This window comes from Eumetopias jubatus, unplaced genomic scaffold (assembly GCF_037043125.1).
Source record: "Eumetopias jubatus isolate StellerSeaLion01/CBP00866 unplaced genomic scaffold, mEumJub1_p1.0 scaffold_2, whole genome shotgun sequence".
Lineage (NCBI taxonomy): Eukaryota > Metazoa > Chordata > Mammalia > Carnivora > Otariidae > Eumetopias > Eumetopias jubatus.
This window is the reverse complement of record NW_028274808.1, coordinates 186,374,039-186,395,200: the sequence shown is the minus strand read 5'-3', so window position 1 is coordinate 186,395,200 and position 21,162 is coordinate 186,374,039. Positions and strand designations below refer to the sequence as shown.

The 21,162-nt window shown below is 36.7% G+C and overlaps 1 protein-coding gene across 4 annotated transcripts in view; it reads left to right on the top strand.

The window, feature by feature from the left end:
• Positions 1-21,162, top strand: part of SLIT2 (slit guidance ligand 2) — a 358,823-nt gene that overhangs the window by 249,458 nt on the left and 88,203 nt on the right. For all 4 annotated transcript variants that reach the window (XM_028088528.2, XM_028088519.2, XM_028088545.2 and 1 more), the window contains 2 exons: positions 2,594-2,665; positions 3,168-3,239. In XM_028088528.2, the coding sequence (XP_027944329.1) occupies positions 2,594-2,665; positions 3,168-3,239 (144 nt within the window). The remainder of the gene's footprint in view (positions 1-2,593; positions 2,666-3,167; positions 3,240-21,162) is intronic.

The window sequence follows — 21,162 nt, the reverse complement described above, 5'->3', positions numbered from 1 at the left end:
TTGTGTCTGTAGCTTGCTTTCACTGTATTTTTCATTGATTACTTTTTAAACTTCTTAAGACCTAAATACAAGAATGGATCACAGCAAGAAAAAAACAAAAACAAAAACAAACGTGTCTCTAAACCATCAATTTATAACATTCTAATCAATAGTGTAACAATGAAATGATTTAAATGCCCTTTGTTATATTTAGAGCTTTTGGAAAAAAGTACCCTTTCTCAAGACCTAAATAAATAATCCAGACGCCAAATCCATATTTTCTTCATACGATTTATTTCCTGTCTTCTGGGGCAAATCTGCCCCTTAAAAGCCAACAAACCTGGTGGAGGAGAGTTACGGTGAAACATGACTAGAATACGGTGAGATAGAGAAGCACAGAGAAAAGAACGCCCTTGGGTATATGGAGAAAGTTACACATAACCATACCTGAGAAAAATCAAGTCAGGCTTTAGGAGGAAGCCATGCTTCAGTCGTCTTAAAATCCCTAAACAATACGATTCATAATAACATAAAATTATTACTAACCTAAATGGGCTAATAATAGGGAATGATTAAGGAACTGTGGTCCATTTTGATAATGAGATGTTATAAAGACCTTAAAAATAACATCTTCCAAAATATTTAACGATATTAGGAAAACATGTATATATGATATTTGACATAGGTATACAACTCAGAATTCTCTATACAATAAGACTTTAATTAGATAAAATAAATAGGCATACCAAAAAGAACCCTAAAACTCACAGATCTGAGTGGCACATTATGAGCAGTTTGAATTTTCGTCCTCACATATTTTGTAAATAAACTTGAATTTATCTTGAATGTGAACAAAATACTTTTCTGCTTTTTGGAGGAAGAGAATCATAACTAGTGTTGCCAATTATACACAAAGGATTTTGCCTTTTGTGTGAGAGAGGAAGGGGTGGTAACTTGAGGAATAACTGGATTTACAGGATTAGAAAGCAAATTTGGAAATTGAGAAAAAAGAAGAGAACAGAGGCATATAGTGCCTTATCCATGCAAGAAGTAACGTTATGCCAAATGCTGCAATGAGTTCAAGAGCAATATTGTCTGAGGAAACTCATTGCATATAGAGATAAGGATGTCAGGGTGAACCCTGAGCCTATTGAAGAAAGCCGGGAACTGTGAGAAGGACTTTGGAATTGGATAAGACCAGAATTTAGGCATTTCTACTTAGCCTTCTGGGGATATTTATTTGTTTTGATTTGTTGTTCGTTAAGTGTTGGTAATACCTACGTGTTCAAGTATTACTAACATTGAGTAAAAATGAACCAATGTATATGACACAGTAGAGTCAATATACATATATATGTAGTTATTGTATTTATACATAAATATATAAATATGCCAATATAACTATTTATACCTGTCTATATATTTGTATATATATATTTTTTAATCCAGGCAGAAAAGTGAAGCTCCTGTCAAGTATTTTAACAGAGGAATTTAATATAAGGAATGAATTCAGCAGTTGTGAAGGTGACACAGACAATAGAAAGGTGCTTCTCCCTCCAGGGCTACAAAGATCTAAGAAGAAGAGGAGGTGGCCCCAGCAGGAGCTGAAATTAGGAGGGGGATCTGGGGACCACTGCTGGAGACATCCCCTGAGGCAGAGGAGGGGAGGATATCCTGGCTTCTGGGTTCATCCTCCCTTCAGTCTCCACTAGTGCCTCTCATTGGCCAAATTCCACCAAAGCCAAAGTGAGCCTGGGATATATGGTTCCCAAGAGTCAGTCTCGGGGGTACAAAGAGAAGAGGGGAAGGGGACGGGAAATGTTTATTATGATGTTCACATGGGTAGAAATGAAGCTGAGAGGCAAAATTTTTTGATGGATAAAATATTTACAAAAACACTTAATGAAAGCTATTTCTTTGTGTCTTTCATAACTAAGTGGGGAAAATTTTGTCTTTCTCGATAACAGAACCAGAGAGTGCATGATAAAAACACTTGTGTTTGAATGCACTTTGCTACAGTGGTTTTCACACAAAATATACAGAGTCCAGTCTTACTGAAAATACCTATGATACTTAATGGATTTGGAATTTAAGATTTACCTCATAAGAAGCTGCAAAATTATTTTTCTGAGTATAACAGTTTTTTCAACCCATAATATGCTTTCTGTAGAGGAAATAAAAGGTTTATAAAATTTAATATTCCAGCAGTAATTTTCTTTGTGAAAGAGTTACAGTTATCTCTAAAACATCTTGTACATCTATTCAGTGTTACTACATATTTCTCTTTCTGATATAGAGGTTATTAAAATGTACTCTGAAGTTAGTTTCTTACAGGTGCTTTCTCTTTTCTACAAAGTCCAGATTTAAATATTAATATTCCTGTAATATCTAAAAATCAGGAGATTTTTATTCATTGTATAATTGCCTTATTTTTATTCCCAATCTTGCTCCACATTTAGGGCACAGTGTTATTAATTTTAGTAGTCATTTTTGAGAAAAAAAAGAATCACTCATGAAGAACATCAACTTTGCTTCTTGACATGAATCCTGGGCTTGAATTAAACATCCCTGAGAACTCACGTTTCCGTTTAAAAATTGAATTGTTTCATTGCAGACGTTTGGAACAGAACTCAATCAAGGTCATCCCTCCTGGAGCTTTCTCACCATATAAAAAGCTTAGAAGAATGTGAGTGAATAATATTCTGGAATATATGTAATTTTAAAAATTATACAGGTCATGACCATGCAGACATTCACTTATGTATGAATATTTGAGTGTTTGACAACTTAAATATTAAATGATGTGACTTCTGATTGCTGGCTGTATAATACTATAATGTTAAAAGCTAAACTATGTAATATTTTAAAGTTCTCTGAAATTTAACATACTGATTCACACCCATGTGAATGTATGTGTGATCAATATAGTATGCAGTCAAATCTTAGATGTTCTATTTTCAAAAATAGGACATGGCATCTCTTATAATAATTTCCAGAAAAGAGCCAATAGTTGATTTAAAAGTCTGATTTTTTTAAATTGAAGATGCTTCAGATGTTTTATGTTGCAAATTTTATACATGTATTGATAGGTGCAAAATTGACACGTAAAGGCAGTAAATAGCTTTCTCTTGCTGTAAATCCTCCCTGACATTCTATTTAATTTATTCTAACCCTATTTCTAATCTTAGTGACCTGAGCAATAATCAGATCTCTGAACTAGCACCAGATGCTTTCCAAGGACTACGCTCTCTGAATTCACTGTAAGTATTGACCACATCACTGAAAGAAAGCAGAATACACAACTAATAATGGTTCCATTTTTTTAAAAATCTGAATTTAAGAAAAATAATCCTTTAATTTGTCCTATGGATTATTAATAATATTAATTATTATCAATCTTAATGAATTTCATCATTTTTATGGAGGACTGCTACCTGTCACTAAAATCAGCCTTCAATGAAATCAGCCCATTTTTAAACGTATATATTTTAGTATATATAGTTTTGCTATTTAGAGAGCAAGAATAAGAGCCTCTTTATTACTCTATATTGATATTATTGACAGTTTTTCTGTCCTTAAGCCAGTAGCCACTCTCTGGGGACAATATCAGTCCCCTTTGGAATGATGTTCAGTGGTCTTACAAAAACAGTTGAAGATGCCCAGTGAGAGGCCCCCTTGTCTCCCTGCTTCATCTCCTTAAGACTTCCCTGAAAGAACCAGCTTTACTCTCTCAAAGAACAAAGATAACAAAGTATGACAGCTTTTTACTGTCCAAAGGATTTTCAGGCAGATAACTACATAAAGTGATTGTAAAAAAAAAAAAAAAAAAAAAAAAAAAATGGATAAATGCTGTTATTGTTTCAAATTTGTAAAAAAATCTTCAGAAGGCCACCAAGTAAGGTAAACTGTATTTCATAGTTTAACTTTAAAGTTTGACCATGGAGGATGGCATGTATTTTTCTAAGAGTATGCACTTAGAGAAGGGTTCTTATCATTATAAATGATGGCAGGGCTCTCGAGAATTTCAGAAGTCAGTGGTGCCCAGTGGGAGTTCCAAGATACACATGCGGGAGGCCCAGATAAACACCAGGGGCTTATGTAACGCTTCACACTCACTCACGTGATCTCAGCATCCTGAGTTCAAGCCCCACATGGGGCTCCATGCCATGTGTGGAACCTATTTAAAAAAAAAAAAAAAATGCTGTGAAGGAAGATAAAGCAAGCAGAAGTGATAGGAGTGCCAGTGGGGGGGAGAGCTGAAACTTTAAACAGGATGGTCACTAAGACCTCCCAAGAAGGTGACACTGGGCAAAGACCTGAAGACTCCAGTTGTAGGAATGAGCTGTGCAGATGCATAGAGAAAGAGCATTAGAGACGCAGAGAACAGCTAAATACAAAGGCCCTGCGACAAGAGTGTGCTGAGGGTTTGAAGAAAGTGCAAGAAAAAGATGTGACTGGAGGGAGGCAGAAGGTTGAACTTGAAATCATGCAGAGGTTGAAGTTGTTGATAGTGCCAAGGTCTAAGACACAACCACGAGGATGGAGGGATAAAAGATGTTGACAGATGGATTATAGGTTTGCGGGAAAAGAGTAGGGTTGGAGAGCATAATGTAGTAGTGAGCCAGGGTTTAAATCTTCCGAAAGGAGTGGAGTGACTTCCGGGGGAGGGTGTGGGTAACTGTGAGAGCCATGCAGATAGGCAGCCCTCCTCTTTTTTAAATCAAGTGTTCAGGGGCGCCTGGGTGGCTCCGTCGTTAAGCGTCTGCCTTCGGCTCAGGTCGTGGTCCCAGGGTCCTGGGATCCAGCCCCGCATCGGGCTCCCCGCCCCGCGGGAGGCCTGCTTCTCCCTCTCTCACTCCCTCTGCTTGTGTTCCTTCTCTCGCTGTGTCTCTCTCTCTCAAAGAAATAAAATTTTTAAAAAATAAATAAATAAATAAATAAATAAATAAATAAATAAAGTGTTTACTTGTACAGGTTTCTCTCACATGTCTTTCTAGAACTGTACTCATGCACATAGCCAGTTTAATGTAGTCACTGCATTTGCTAAAGAAGCAAAAATAATTAAAGGTGATATGATGCCAAATACCTCTAATGCATTTTACTAAATAAAAAGAACTATTTTAAATTGTTACTTAATTACCAAAATAGTGTATCTTAGAGAAAATCGGGCTTGATTTATTGAATGTTTTAAAGGTCTCTCCTATTAAGGATGCCTGGCTGGCTCAGTCAGTAGAGCATGTGACTCTTGAACTCAGGGTCATGAGTTCAAGCCCCACTTTTTGTGTAGAGATTACTTACATAAATAAAGGTCTCTCCTATTAAATAATTGCATTAGCATTTATTTTGATTAATGTTAAAATTCATTTTATTACATACTATTACTATATGTTATATTATTGATATATTAATATATTTTGTTAACTTAATATATTACATATTAATGAAAAATGTCATTCAGAATACATGTACTATTGGATCCTTTTATCCTCAGTGCTTTTTTATTGCCCTCTTTGTGATATCAACAATATTTCTATAATATTTAATAATAATTTCTTAGGGATTCAGTATATTAGCGTATTAGGCATTGTCTGTAAACATCTTTTATTGTTTTCCATTGACTGGTTGGGAAACATAATTTTATAGTGCAAAATAAAGAAGTTTTTTAGTACTCTAGCATAGTGCCTAAGCACGATAGCCTTTAGGACAATAAGTGGCTGGCGTTCAAATGCTGATTCTAACACCTTACCAGGCACAGGGCTGAAGTAGTTATTAATTTCCTTGTGCCTCAGTTATCTCATTTCTAAAATGGGGGTAAGATCACTCACTTAACTGGCCTTGTTAAAGCACAGACGGAACATTCCAGAAATAACAGAGAGGGCCTTGGCAAACTCTTCTCCTGAGTAGATGTGTGTGTTTCTCAATTTTGATTATCCCAGAAAATGTTTATGCCTCAACATAGTAGTTTTCCTCTTATTTTTTTTTCATTAACCCCTTGCAAACTGTTGTAGTGCTTATTCTAATTTCCTTCTTCACTAACTAGCTCCCAGTTCCACAGAGGTCCACAGATGGCTGCATTTTAATTTGATTGTTCTATTAAGAATACCTACAAACTTTTCTTAAATGTTGTTAACTGCCGAGTACCTTACATTTTACTGCTGGTTTTCAGTGAAAATGTAGCAACCTCGTTTTCTCTTTATCATATTCTCTTTAAAATTGCTTAGTGTTTTAATTCTCAGATATACATTGTTTTTAATGTATAAGTATAGCTCTCTGACATTTATTTGAATAATGAAGTCTGCCCGTAACACCTTTTTCATGATAGCCATCTTATAGGTTTCCGTTTTGAAAAAATTTTTTTTTTCTTTTTAGTAGTAGATCTGTTTTCTGCCAGCTTTCAACGGGGGAAGGAGATTTCAAAGACTGGCCACCAGCTGTTGGCATCTCCTATCTTAACATTGAAGCTTGCAGGGGTGAAACTTGGCTTAGAATTCTTAGCCTTCCTTCTGGTAGCAGGTACAGGAGCTGCTTAAGGTTTCCTTAAGATTTCCCTATTGGTCCAATGGACTGTAAAATAATTCTCGATCAGCATACTTATATACGGTATACAGTATGCTGAATATAACTTATGTCTAAGAAAACTGTAGAGAAGCTACCCAATTTGTCACTGTTGGCATTTGGATGATATTATCCAAATCCCTTAGGTATTTGTTTTCTTTTCAGCTGAATCCATTTTCATCTTTCAATTTCTTTTAAATTTTTCTTTCCCTCATAGGAATGTAGCACAAATTCTCACTGGCCTTCTTGCACTTTATATCTTTATGTGATGACATGTCTTTTCCCCATTTTTATGGATTTTGGCCCTATTTTTTGACTCTCATCCAGCTTCTCTGTCCTGGTCTTTGGATTTTTTATATTTTCAACTCCTTTTTCCTTGTTACCATTTTGATCTCACTGTGTGTAAGAAAACTATACCAGCTCTAGTATTGCTATCCCTTTTTGTAGAGAAATCTCATTCCCATCACATTTAGTATTTATTATTTTTATGATTGACAGTCCATATACCCAAATAATGCCTATACAGATTTCCTTCATCCTTTTGTGATATCCTCCCATATTTCCCCGTGTACCCAAATTGTCTGATTAACAACAAACATCTATGTTTTTAACATGATCTTAAAGAAAACAATGATTTCTTGGGAAAAAACTAGTTTCACAATATAAATAAGACACACCTCCTAACTCAACCTCCACTCATGCTATTTGAGCTAAGCTTTAAAGCAAAAGACCCAAATGAACAACCTACTAAATTATTCATCCCTTAATTCTTTTTTTCCCTTTTATTTTTTAATTTTAATTCCAGATACTAGTTAAATACAGTTGTTAATAATATAGTGATTCAACAATTCTATACATTGCTCAGTGCTCATCATAAGTTGCTATAGTTGATGTCAGAGAAATTGTTGCCTGTGTTCTCTTCTAGGAATTTTATGGTTCCAGGTATCACCATTTAGGTCCTTTATCCATTTTGAGTTTATTTTTGTGTATGGTGTAAGAAAGTGGTCCAATTTCATTCTTTGCGTGTAGCTGTCCAGATTTCCCAACATCATTTGCTGAAGAGACTGTCTTTTTCCCCTTGCATTTTCTTTTCTCCTTTGTAGAAGATTAATGGAACATATAATTGTAGGTTTATTTCTGGGCTCTCTATTTTGTTCTGTTGATCTATGTGTCTGTGTTTGTGTCAACACCATACTGCTTTGATTACTATGGATTTGTAGTATATCTTGAAATCTGGGATTGTGATATCTCCAGTTTTCTTCTTTTTCAAAATTACTTTGCTATTTGGGGTCTTTTGTGGTTGCATACAAATTTTAGGATTATCTGTTCTAGTTCTGTGAAAAATACTATTGGTTTTTTTGTTTGTTTTTTGTCTTTTATTTTTTATTTTTTTCAATTTTATTATGTTAATGACCATACATTACATCATTAGTTTTTGATGTAGTGTTCCATGATTCATTGTTTACATTCCATATAGCACACAGTACTCCGTTCAATATGTGCCCTCTTTAATAACCATCACCAGGCTAACCCATCCCCCCACTCCCTCCCCTCTATAAACCTCAGTTTCTTTCTCAGGGTCCATAGTCTCTCATGGTTCATCTCCCACTCCGATTTCCCCCCTTCATTTTACCCTTCCTACTATCTTCTTCTTTTTTAAAAAATATAATGTATTATTTGTTTCAGAGATACAGGTCTGTGATTCAACAGTATTACACAATTTACAGGCTCACCATAGCACATACCATCCCCAATGTCTATCACCCAGCCACCCCATCACTCCCAACCGCCACCACTACAGAAACGCTGTTTGTTTCCTGAGATTAAGAATTCCTCATATCAGTGAGATCATATGATACATGTCTTTCTCTGATTGACTTCTTTCGCTCAGCATAATACCGTCCAGTTCCATCCACATCGTTGCAAATGGGAAGATTTCATTCCTTTTGATGGCTGCATAATATTCCATTGTGTAAATATACCACATCCTCTTTATCCATTCATCTGTTGATGGACATCTTGGCTCTTTCCATAGTTTGGCTATTGTGGACATTGCTGCTATAAACATCAGGGTGCATGTACCTCTTTCAATCCCTACATTTGTATCTTTGGGGTAAATGTCCCATAGTGCAATTGCTGGGTCATATGGTAGCTCTATTTTCAACTTTTTGAGGAACTTCCATACTGTTTTCCAGAGTGGCTGAAACACTTTGCATTCCCACCAACAGTGTGGGAGGATTCCCCTTTCTCCACATCCCCGCCAACATCTGTCATTTCCTGACTTGTTAATTTTAGACATTCTGACTGGTATGAGGTGGTATCTCATTGAGGTTTTGATCTGGATTTCCCTGATGCCGAGAGAGGTTGAGGACTTTTTCTTGTGTCTGTTGGCCATTTGGATGTCTTCTTTGGAAATATGCCTGTTCATGTCTTCTGCCCATTTCTTGATTGGATCATTTGTTCTTTGGGTGTTGAGTTTGATAAGTTCTTTGTAGATTTTGGATACTAGCCCTTTATCTGATATGTCATTTGCAAATATCTTCTCGCATTCTGCCGGTTGTCTTTTGGTTTTGTGGACTGTTTCTTTTGCTGTGCAAAAGCTTTTTATCTTGATGAAGTCCCAATAGTTCATTTTTGCCCTTGCTTCCCTTGCCTTTGGCAATGTTTCTAGGAAGAAGTTGCTGTGGCTGAGGTCAAAGAGGTTGCTGTCTATGTTCTCCTTTAGGATTTTGATGGACGCCTGTCTCACATTTAGGTCTTTCATCCATTTAGAGTCTATTTTTGTGTGTGGTGTAAGGAAATGGTCCAGTTTCATTCTTCGGCATGTGGCTGTCCAATTCTCCCAACACCATTTGTTGAAGAGACTGTCTTTTTTCCATTGGATGTTCTTTCCTGCTTTGTCAAAGATGAGTTGATCATAGAGTTGAGGGTCCATTGTTGGGCTCTCTATTCTGTTCCATTGATCTATGTGTCTGTTTTTCTGCCAGGACCATACTGTCTTGATGATTGCAGCTTTGTAATAGAGCCTGAAGTCTGGAATTGAATTGTGATGCCACCGGCTTTGCTTTTCTTTTTCAACATTCCTCTGGCTATTCAGGGTCTTTTCTGGTTCCACATAAATTTTAGAATTATTTGTTCCATTTCTTTGAAAAAAAGTGGATGGTATTTTGATAAGGATTGCATTAAATGTGTAGATTGCTCTAGGTAGCATTGACATCTTCACAATATTTGTTCTTCCAATCCATGAGCACGGAATGTTTTTCCATTTCTTTGTGTCTTCCTCAATTTCTTTCATGAGTATTTTATAGTTTTCTGAATACAGATCCTTTGTCTCTTTGGTTAGATTTATTCCTAGGTATCTTATGGTTTTGGGTGCAATTGTAAATGGGATTGACTCCTTAATTTCTCTTTCTTCTGTCTTGTTGGCATATAAGAATGCCACTAATTTCTATGAATTGATTTTATATCCTGCCACTTTATTGAATTCCTGCATGAGTTCTAGCAGTTTTGGGGTGGAGTCTTTTGTTTTTTCCACATAAAGTAACATATCATCTGCAAAGAGTGAGAGTTTGATGACTTCTTTGCTGATTCAGATACCTTTTATTTCTTTTTGTTGTCTGATTGCTGTGGCTAGGACTTCTAGTACTATGTTGAATAGCAGTGGTGATAGTGGACATCCCTGCTGTGTTCCTGACCTTAGGGGGAAGCTCTCAGTTTTTCCCCATTGAGAATGATATTCGCTGTGGGTTTATCATACATGGCTTTTATGATATTGAGGTGTGTGCCCTCTATCCCTATACTCTGAAGAGTTTTTTTAAAATTTTTATTGTTATGTTAATCACCATATATTACATCATTAGTTTTTGATGTAGTGTCCATGATTCATTGTTTGGGCATAACACCCAGTGCTCCATGCAGAATGTGCCCTCTTTAATACCCATCACCAGGCTAACCCATCCCCCTACCCTCCTCCCCTCTAGAACCCTCAGTTTGTTTTTCAGAGTCCCTCGTCTCTCATGGTTCTTCTCCCCCTCTGACTTACTCCCGTTCATTCTTCCCCTCCTGCTATCTTCTTTTTCTTTTTTCTTATCATATGTTGCATTATTTGTTTCAGAAGTACAGATCTGTGATTCAACAGTCTTGCACAATTCACAGTGCTCACCATAGCACATACCCTACCCAATGCCTATCACCCAGCCACCCCATCCCTCCCACCCCCCACCACTCCAGCAACACTGAGTTTGTTTCCTGAGATTAAGAATTCCTCATATCAGTGAGGTCATATGATACATGTCTTTCTCTGATTGACTTATTTCACTCCGCATAACACCCTCCAGTTCCATCCACATCGTTGCAAATGGCAAGATCTCATTCCTTTCGATGGCTGCATAATATTCCATTGTGTATATATACCACATCTTCTTTATCCATTCATCTGTCGATGGACATCTTGGCTCTTTCCACAGTTTGGCTATTGTGGACATTGCTGCTATAAACATTGGGGTGCACATACCCCTTCGGATCCCTACATTTGTATCTTTGGGGTAAATACCCAGTAGTGCAATTGCTGGATCATATGGTAGCTCTATTTTCAACTGTTTGAGGAACCTCCATACTTTTTTCCAGAGGGGATGCACCAGCTTACATTCCCACCAACAGTGTAGGAGGGTTCCCCTTTCTCCATATCCCTGCCGACATCTGTCGTTCTTGAATGGATTATTTGTTCTTTGGGTGTTGAGTTTGATAAGTTCTTTATAGATTTTGGATAATAGCCCTTTATCTGATATGTCATTTGCAAATATTTTCTCCCATTCTGTCAGTTGTCTTTTGGTTTTGTGGACTGTTTCTTTTGCTGTGCAAAAGCTTTTTATCTTGATGAAATCCCAATAGTTCATTTTTGCCCTTGCTTCCCTTGCCTTTGGCGATGTTTCTAGGAAGAAGTTGCTGTGGCTGAGGTCGAAGAGGTTGCTGCCTGTGTTCTCCTTTAGGATTTTGATGGACTCCTATCTCACGTTTAGATCTTTCAACCATTTGGAGTCTATTTTTGTGTGTGGTGTAAGGAAATGGTCCAGTTTCATTCTTCTGCATGTGGCTGTCCAATTTTCCCAACACCATTTGTTGAAGAGACTGTCTTTTTGCCATTGGACATTCTTTCCTGCTTTGTCAAAGATAAGTTGACCATAAAATTGAGGGTCCATTTCTGGGCTCTCAATTCTGTTCGATTGATCTATGTGTCTGTTTTTGTGCCAGTACCATACTGTCTTGATGATGACAGCTTTGTAATAGAGCTGGAAGTCCGGAATTGTGATGCCGCCAGCTTTGCTTTGCTTTTTCAATATTCCTCTGGCTATTCGGGGTCTCTTCTGGTTCCATACAAATTTTAGGATTCTTTGTTCCATTTCTTTGAAAAAAGTGGATGGTATTTTGATGGGGATTGCATTGAATGTGTAGATTGCTCTAGGTAGCATTGACATCCTCACAATGTTGGTTCCCCCAATCCATGAGCATGGAACATTTTTCCATTTCTTTGTGTCTTCCTCAATTTCTTTCATGAGTATTTTATAGTTTTCTGAGTACAGATCCTTTGCCTCTTTGGGTAAATTTATTCCTAGGTATCTTATGGTTTTGGGTGCAATTGTAAATGGGATCGACACCTTGATTTGTCTCTCTTCTGTCTTGTTGTTGGTGTATAGGAATGCCACTGATTTCTGTGCATTGATTTTATACCCTGCTACTTTACTGAATTCCTATATGAGTTCTAGCAGTTTTGGGGTGGAGTCTTTTGGGTTTTCCACATACAGTATCATATGATCTGCAAAGAGTGAGAGTTTGACTTCCCCTTTGCCTATTTGGATGCTTTGATTTCTTTTTGTTGTCTGATTGCTGTGGCTAGGACTTCTAATACTATGTTGAATAGCAGTGGTGATAGGGGACATCCCTGCCGCGTTCCTGACCTTAGGGGAAAAGCTCTCAGCTTTTCCCCATTGAGAATGATATTCGCTGTAAGTTTTTCATAGATGGCTTTTATGATATTGAGGTATGTACCCTCTATCCCTATACTCTGAAGAGTTTTGATCAAGAAAGGATGCTCTACTTTGTCAAATGCTTTTTCTGCATTTATTGAGAGGATCATAGGATTCTTGTTCTTTCTTTTGTTAATGTATTGTATCACGTTGATTGATTTGCGGATGTTGAACCATCCTTGCAGCCCAGGGATAAATCCCACTTGGTCGTGGTGAATAATCCTTTTAATGTACTGTTGGATCCTATTGGCTAGTATTTTGGTGAGAATTTTTGCATCCATGTTCATCAAGGATATTGGTCAGGATATTCTCCTTTTTGATGGGGTCTTTGGTTTTGGGATCAAGATAATGCTGGACCCATAAAATGAGTTTGGAAGTTTTCCTTCCATTTCTATTTTTTGGAACAGTTTCAGGAGAATAGATATTAATTCTTCTTTAAATGTCTGATAGAATTCCCCTGGGAAGCCATCTGGCTCTGGGCTTTTGTTTCTTGGGAGATTTTTGATGACTGCTTCAATTTCCTTAGTGGCTATAGGTCTGTTTAGGTTTTCTATTTCTTCCTGGTTCAATTTTGGTAGTTGATACATCTCTAGGAATGCACCCATTTCTTCCAGGTTATCTAATTTGCTGGCATAGAGTTGCTCATAACATGTTCTTATAATTGTTTGTATTTCTTTGGTGTTGGTTGTGATCTCTCCTCTTTCATTCATGATTTTGTTGATTTGGGTCATTTCTATTTTCTCTTTGATAAGTCTGGCCAGAGGTTTATCAATCTTGTTAATTCTTTCAATGAACCAGCTCCTAGTTTCGTTGATCTGTTCGACTGTTCTTTTGGTTTCTAGTTCATTGATTTCTGCTCTGATCTTTATTATTTCTCTTCTCCTGCTGGGTTTAGGCTTTATTTGCTGTTCTTTCTCCAGCTCCTTTAGGTGTAGGGTTAGGTTGTGTATTTGAGACCTTTCTTGTTTCTTGAGAAAGGCTTGTATTGGTATATACTTTCCTCTTAGGACTGCCTTTGCTGTATCCCAAAGATTTTGAACAATTGTGTTTTCATTTTCATTGGTTTCCATGAATTTTTTTAATTCTTTTTTAATTTCCTGGTTGACCCATTCATTCTTTTTTTTTTTTTTTTTTTGCTGGTGTTAACTCTTTTTTTAAATTTTTTTATTGTTATGTTAATCTCCATACATTACATCATTAGTGTTTGATGTAGTATTCCATGATTCATTGTTTGTGTATAACACCCTAGTGCTCCATGCAGAACATGCCCTCTTCAATACCCATCACCATGCTAACCCATCCTCCCACCCCCTCCCCTCCAGAACCCTCAGTTTGTTTCTCAGAGTCCATCGTCTCTCATGGTTCCCTCCCCCTCCAATTCCCCCCCTTCATTCTTCCCCTCCTGCTAGCTTTTTTTTTTTTAACATATATTGTATTACTTGTTCCAGAGGTACAGATCTGTGATTCAACAGTCTTGCACAATTCACAGCGCTCACCATAGCACATACCTTCCTCAATGTCTCTCACACAGCCACCCCGTTCCTCCCACCCCCCCACCACTTTAGTAGGATGCTCTTTACCCTCTATATATTTGAGTTCTTTCCGACTTTCCTCTTGTGATTGAGTTCTAGTTTCAAAACATTGTGGTCCGAAAATATGCAGGGAATGATCCCAATCTTTTGGTACCGGTTGAGACCTGATTTGTGACCTAGGATGTGATCAATTCTGGAGAATGTTCCATGGTCACTAGAGAAGAATGTGTATTCCGTTGCTTTGGGATGGAATGTTCTGAATATATCTGTGAAGTCCATTTGGTCCCGTGTGCCATTTAAAGTCTTTATTTTCTTGTTGCTCTTTTGCTTAGATGATCTGTCCATTTCATTGAGGGGGGTGTTAAAGTCCCCTGCTATTATTGTATTGTTGTTGATGTGTTTCTTTGCTTTTGTTATTAATTGACTTATATAATTGGCTGCTCCCATGTTAGGGACATAGATATTTATAATTGTTAGATCTTCTTGTTGGATAGACCCTTTAAGTATGGTATAGTATCCTTCCTCATCTCTTATGATAGTCTTTGGCTTAAAATCTAATTTGTGTGATATAAGGATTGCCACCCCAGCTTTCTTTTGGTGTCCATTACCATGGTAAATATTTTTCCACCCCCTCACTTTCAATCTGGAGGTGTCTTTGGGTCTAAAATGAATCTCTTGCAGACAGCATATCGATGGGTCTTATTTTTTTATCCACTTTGATACCCTGTGTCTTTTGATTAGGACATTTAAGCCATTTATATTCAAGGTAACTATTGAACGATATGAATTTAGTACCATTGTATTGCCTGTAAGTTGCCTGTTACTGTACATTGTGTCTGTTCCTTTCTGGTCTGTGTTACTTTTAGGCTCTCTCTTTGCTTAGAGGACCCCTTTAAATATTTCTTGTAGGGCTGGTTTCATGTTTGCAAATTCCTTTAGTTTTTGTTTGTCCTGGAACCTTTTTATCTCTCCTTCCATTTTCAGTGACAGCCTAGCTGGATATAGTATTCTTGGCTGCATGTTTTTCTCATTTAGTGCTCTGAATATATCATGCCAATAGTTTCTGGCCTACCAGGTCTCTGTGGATAGGTCTCTTGCCAATCTAATGTTTCTACCATTGTAGGATACAGACCTCATATTTCGAGCTATTTTTAGGATTTTCTCTTTGTCCCTGAGACTCATAAGTTTTACTATTAGATTTCGGGGTGTTGACCTCTTTTTATTGATTTTGAGGGGTGTTCTCTGTGCCTCCTGGATTTTGATGCCTGTTTCCTTCCCCACATTAAGCAAGTTCTTTGCTATAATTTGCTCCAGTATACCTTCTGTCCCTCTCTCTCTTTCATCTTCTGGGATCCCAATTATTCTAATATTGTTTCATCTTATGGTATCACTTATCTCTCGAATTCTGCCCTCGTGATCCAGTAGTTGTTTATCTCTCTTTTTCTCAGCATCTTTATTTTCCATCATTTGGTCTTCTATATCACTAATTCTGTCTTCTGCCTCACTTATTCTAGCAGTTAGAGCCTCCATTTTTTATTGCACCTCATTAATAGCCTTTTTGATTTCAACTTGGTTAGATTTTAGTTCTTTTATTTCTCCAGAAAGCGTTGCTCTAATAACTTCCATGCTTTTTTCAAGCCCAGCTAATATCTTTATAATCGTCATTCTGAACTCTAGTTCCGACATCTTACTAATGTCCATATTGATTAGGTCCCTGGCCATTGGTACTGCCTCTTGTTCTTTTTTTTTGAGGTGCTTTTTTTCTTCTTGTCATTTTGTCCAGAGGAGAATAGATGAATGAGAGAACAAAATGCTAACAGGGTAACGATGACCCCAGAAAAATATACACTAAACAAATCAGAAGAGCCCTGAAACTGGGGGAAAGGAAGGGGAAAGAAAGAAAAAGGAAAGAAAAAGTTTAAAAAAAAAAAGAATATAATCAAATATGATCAGGCTGCTGAATAGATCAGTGCCATACTCTAGATTTGGGGCATATTTTGGTCTGTTAGAAGAAACTGCCTCCCAAAATTTTAAAGAAAGAAAAGCTTATATATGTATAAAAATAAGGGTAAATACAATGAAGGGATAGAATATGACTGTAAAGGTGAAAATTATAAAAGATTTTATAAAAGGAATTGATAAGAAGTTGGTTAAAAAAAGAAAGAAGAGAAATTAAAAAAAAAGAATGTGATCAGGCAGCAGATTAGAACAAAGCTATACATTAGAGATTTACAGTATATTTTGGTCTGTTAGAAGAAAATGTATCCCAAAATTTTAAAGAGAGAACAACTTACATATATACCAAAAATAAGGTTTACTACTATGAAGGGATAGAATATGACTCTAATAATGAAAAATAAAAAAGATTTTTAAAAAAGGGATTGAGAAGATGTTGGTTGAAAAAGGGAAAAGAAAAATTCAAAATAAAAGAAAAAGGAAAATTGAAAAAATTAACTTTGAGGGACTAAAGAATCATGGGGAAAATAGCCATGAATTCTGTTTGCTGTATTCCCCTAGTGCTGGCGTTCTGCCATTTTCATTGACCGGTAAACTTGTTTTTGGCTGGCTGTTCTTGCTGATCTTCTGGGGGAAGGGAGGGGGACTGTTGCCATGGTTCCCAGATGTCTTCGCGGGAGGCGGAATTGCCCTGTCCTTGCTGGGGCCAGCCTAAGCAATCTCCTTGGGTTTACTCTCGGGAGCTTTTGTTCCCTGCAAGCTTTCCGCACAGGTATGGAGGACGAGAGTGAAAATAGTGGCCTCCCAATGTCCACCTCGGAGGAGCCGAGAACTCGGGGGCCCCGCTCCTCAGTGTGCCCCCAGAGAAAAGCAGTCAGTCACTCCCGTCTCCCTGGTCTCCGGCCGCACTCCGTGCTCACCCGGCCAGTGACCCAGCATTTCTATCTCTGGCACCTGACTCCGGTGTGGAGTCTCCAAACCCAGCAGATCCCTGCGGTGCACTCCCGCACCACTCCTCCTGGGGGAAGAAGGGGAGTCTCCCTTCATCTGCCGCTTGTTAGGTCCCTGCTGGAAGAGCCTTGGCCCGACTGTGCCGCAGATCATGGTTTATGGCAACCCCGAGTTGAGAGACCACTCTTCGGCTCCGTCTTTGCAGCCAGCTTCCCTGCTCCAATACCTGGGAGCTCTGCCGCACTCAGGCACCTCCAGTCTTCCTGTGACCCCGAGTGTCCTGAGACCACACTGTCCCAGCGAAGGTTCCATTCCTGCTTAGCCACTGGAGTGACATCCCTCAGTGCACCAGACTTCTAAAAGTTCAGATTTTGTGCTCTGCTACTCTATTACTTGCCGGTAGTGCCTGACGGAGGCCCCCTCCCCCTGTGGTCTATCTTCCCGAATATTGCCTCGGATTTACTTCGCAGGCCCTACCTTCCAGAAAGTGGTCAATTTTCTGTTCATAGAGTTGCTGCTATTCTTTTCTTTGATCTCCTGTTGAGTTCATAGATGTTCAGAATAGTTTGATCCCTCTTTAGCTGAATTCCTGGGACCAGATGAAATTTAGGTCTCCTACTCCTCTGCCATAATGCTCCTCCCGGTATTGGTTTTTTGATAGGGATTACATTAAATCTGTAGATTGCTTTGGGTAATTTCAACATTTTAACAATACTTGTTCTTTAATTCATGAGCATGGAATATCTTTCTATTTATGTTGTCTTAAATTTCTTTCATCAATGTTTTATAGTTTTCAGAGTACAGGTTTTCACCTCCTTAGTTAAGTTATTCCTAGGTATTCTATTCTTTTTGCCGCAATTGCAAATGGGATTTTTCTCTTAATTTCTCTTTCTGCTACTTCATTATTTAGTGTATAGAAACAACAGATGTCTATATATTGATTTTGTATCCTGCAACCTTATGGAATTCATTTTATCAGTTTTAGTAGTGTTTTGGTGGTGTCTTTAGGGTTTTCTATACAAAATATATCATCTGCAATTAGGGAAAATTTTACTTTTTCTTTACCAATTTGGATGCCTTTTATTTCTTTCTCTTGGTCTGATTGCTATGGTTAGGGCTTTCAGTACTACACTGAATGAAAATGGTGAGAGTGGACATCTATATCTTGTTCCTGACCTTACGGGAAAGGATCTCAGTTTTTCACCATTGAGGATGATGTTAGCTGTGGGTTTTTCTTAGATGGCCTTTCTTATGTTGAGATGTGTTCCCTCTAAACCTAATTTGTTGAGGGTCTTCATCATGAATGGGTGTTGTAATTTGTCAAATGCTGTTTTCTGCATCTATTGAAATGGTCATATGGTTTTTACCCTTTCTTTTGTTGATGTGATACACTATGTTGATTGATTTGCAAATATTGAACCACCATTGTATCCCAGGAATAAATCCCACTTGATCATGGTAAATGATTTTTTTAATGGATTCAGTTTGCTAATATTTTGTTGAGGATTTTAGCATCCATGTTTATCAGAGGTATTGGCCTGTGGCTCTCTTTTTTTGTAGTGTCTTTATCTGGTTTTGGTGTCAAGGTAATGCTGTCCTCATAGAACAAATTTAGAAACTTCCCTTCCTCTTCTATTTTTTGGAACAGTTTGAGAAGAATAGGTATTAACTCTTCTTTAAATGTTTGGTAGAATACACCTGTGAAGCCAACTGGTTTTGGACTTTTGTTTGTTGGGAGTTTTTTTTAAATTACTGATTCAGTTTCATTGCTGGTAATCAGTGTGTTCAAATTTTCTATTTCTTCAATGAATCATGGAACACTACATCAAAAACTAATGATGTAATGTATGGTGATTAACATAACATAATAAAATAAATTTTAAAAATATTTTCTATTTCTTCCTGATTCCATTTGGGAGGTTATATATTTCTAGGAATTTATTCATTTATTGCAAGTTGTCCAATTTCTTGGCATATAGTTTTTCATCATATTTTCTTATAATCCTTTTTTATTTCTGTGGTATCAGTTGTTATTTCTATTCTGTTTCTGATTTTGTTTGAGTCCTCTCTCTCTCTCTCTCTTTCTCTCTTTTTGATGAGTCTGGCTAAAGGTTTATCAATTTTGTAGATCTTTCCAAGAAGCAACTCCTTATTTCATTGATCTGTTCTATCATTGTTTTAGTTTCTATTTCATTTATTTCTCCTCTAATCTTTATTCTTTCTGCTGGTTTAGAGTTTTATTTCTTTTTCTTTTTCTAGCCCCTTCTGGTGTTAAGTTAGGTTATTCATTTGAGATTTTCTCTTGCTTTGAGAGGAAGGCCTGTGTTGCTGTAAACTTCCCTGTTAGGATAGCTTTCACTGTGTCCTGAAGATTTTGGACCATCATGTTTTCATTTTCATTTGTCTCTGTGTATTTTTTTATTTCCTCTTTGATTTCTTGGTTGACTCATTCATCATTTAGTAGCATGTTATTTTACCTCCATGTATTTGTGCTCTTTCCATATTTTTTTCTTATAGTTGATTTCTAGTTTCATAACTTGCTCCTTAATTCTTTTATGGGTCCCCCAAAATTTATATGCATCCTATTTCCTTTTTATATTTCAATGGGTTCAAAATATGAAATTCCTTCAGTATTCAAAATTGCTATTTTCGGTTGCTCTTTGAAATAATACTTCATTCACCTCACTTGTATTAGTCTGGTGGCACAAGGGCAAATGATGATCATTCAACAAGTAACAGTTGGATTCAGCTTAATTGGACACCAAGCTTAGAACCTAGTAAAGCTCTTGGCACATAATAAGTATATGATATCTATTGTTAAATTAATCAGTTGAATGGTATTGCGTTGAATATCCTGAAACGGTGCTGCCTTGATCTGTTCATGTGTGTTTCCAGAAGCCCTCTTTTCTCTTGTTTCTGACCTTAAATAATACAATTATTTTTGTTTACCCTTTCTTAATTCCCTTACCTCTTTGACCCTGACAATACAGAATTCTCTCTTTTATTCTTTGATTTTTTTAAATGGCTTCTTCTCTAATGATTTACCTTTTCCAAAGCATCTATATTCTGCACAAGTGAATTTTTTGTTATACTGTATAACTATACCACTGGGATCTATACAAATGGAATGCCTTCTTACACAATATAGTGTCCAGCTATATTTATTTATTCCCTTGAGAATTTCCTTCCTATATTGTAATACATCCCACCTCTCACTGACATCTTAAAAGGAAACAACAGCTTTCCCTCACTCATATTCATTTCTCTTGTATTGTTATTTTCTTCCTTTCCAAACAGAAATCATGTAGTGTTGCCAAACATATTAATTATTTAGATTTTATTTCAGCTTTTTCCTTTACATATTATGACATCCTTCATGTCCTTTCCAAGAAATTATTTTTCTCATTTTCAGAAGAAATAAGATCATTGCAGAGAATGTAAAAATAAAGAAAAATATATAGATGCAAATTAAAATCACCTCTGAATAGCAAATTGCCTGCCATCCAGAGATTTTCTGCTTTTTCCTATGTATACATGTATATATTTTTCTAAACAAAATTAAGATCATACTATAATATACTACTTTATTATGTTTTTTTTCAAATTTAACATTATATCATCAACACTTTCATGTCATTACTCTTCAAAATACAATTTTTATAAATGTGGAATATGCATTTAATAACTTTTTTGGGACTTGGAGCCATTTTATTTGTGTGTATTTTTTCATTGTTATAAATTATATCATGATTAACATTTTGTGCATAAAATATTGTGTCTTTCTCTAATTATTTTCTTAAGTTCTTAAGAGTAAAACTAAGTACAAATTTTTATATGTGTCTTTACAGCTCTTGATATATATTGCCATATTATTCCCCTAAGGACTATAACTTCCATCTTTTCCTATTCATAATTGTGGTTCCCTTCTTTTGGGGGTTAAAAGTAGATAAGCATCATTTCAGAATTATTGTTAATAGCCGATATGATGAGTCAACATATTTCATTTGTTGTTGAAATCCCCTCATTTCACCCAGTTTGTTAATTATTCATTAATTTGTCCCCTTGCTAATTTATTTCTTCATCTCACTCATCCAATAATGATCATTCATCAATCCAATGTTACAATGTCACTGCATACTCAAATCAACATTAGGCTCCAGGTATAC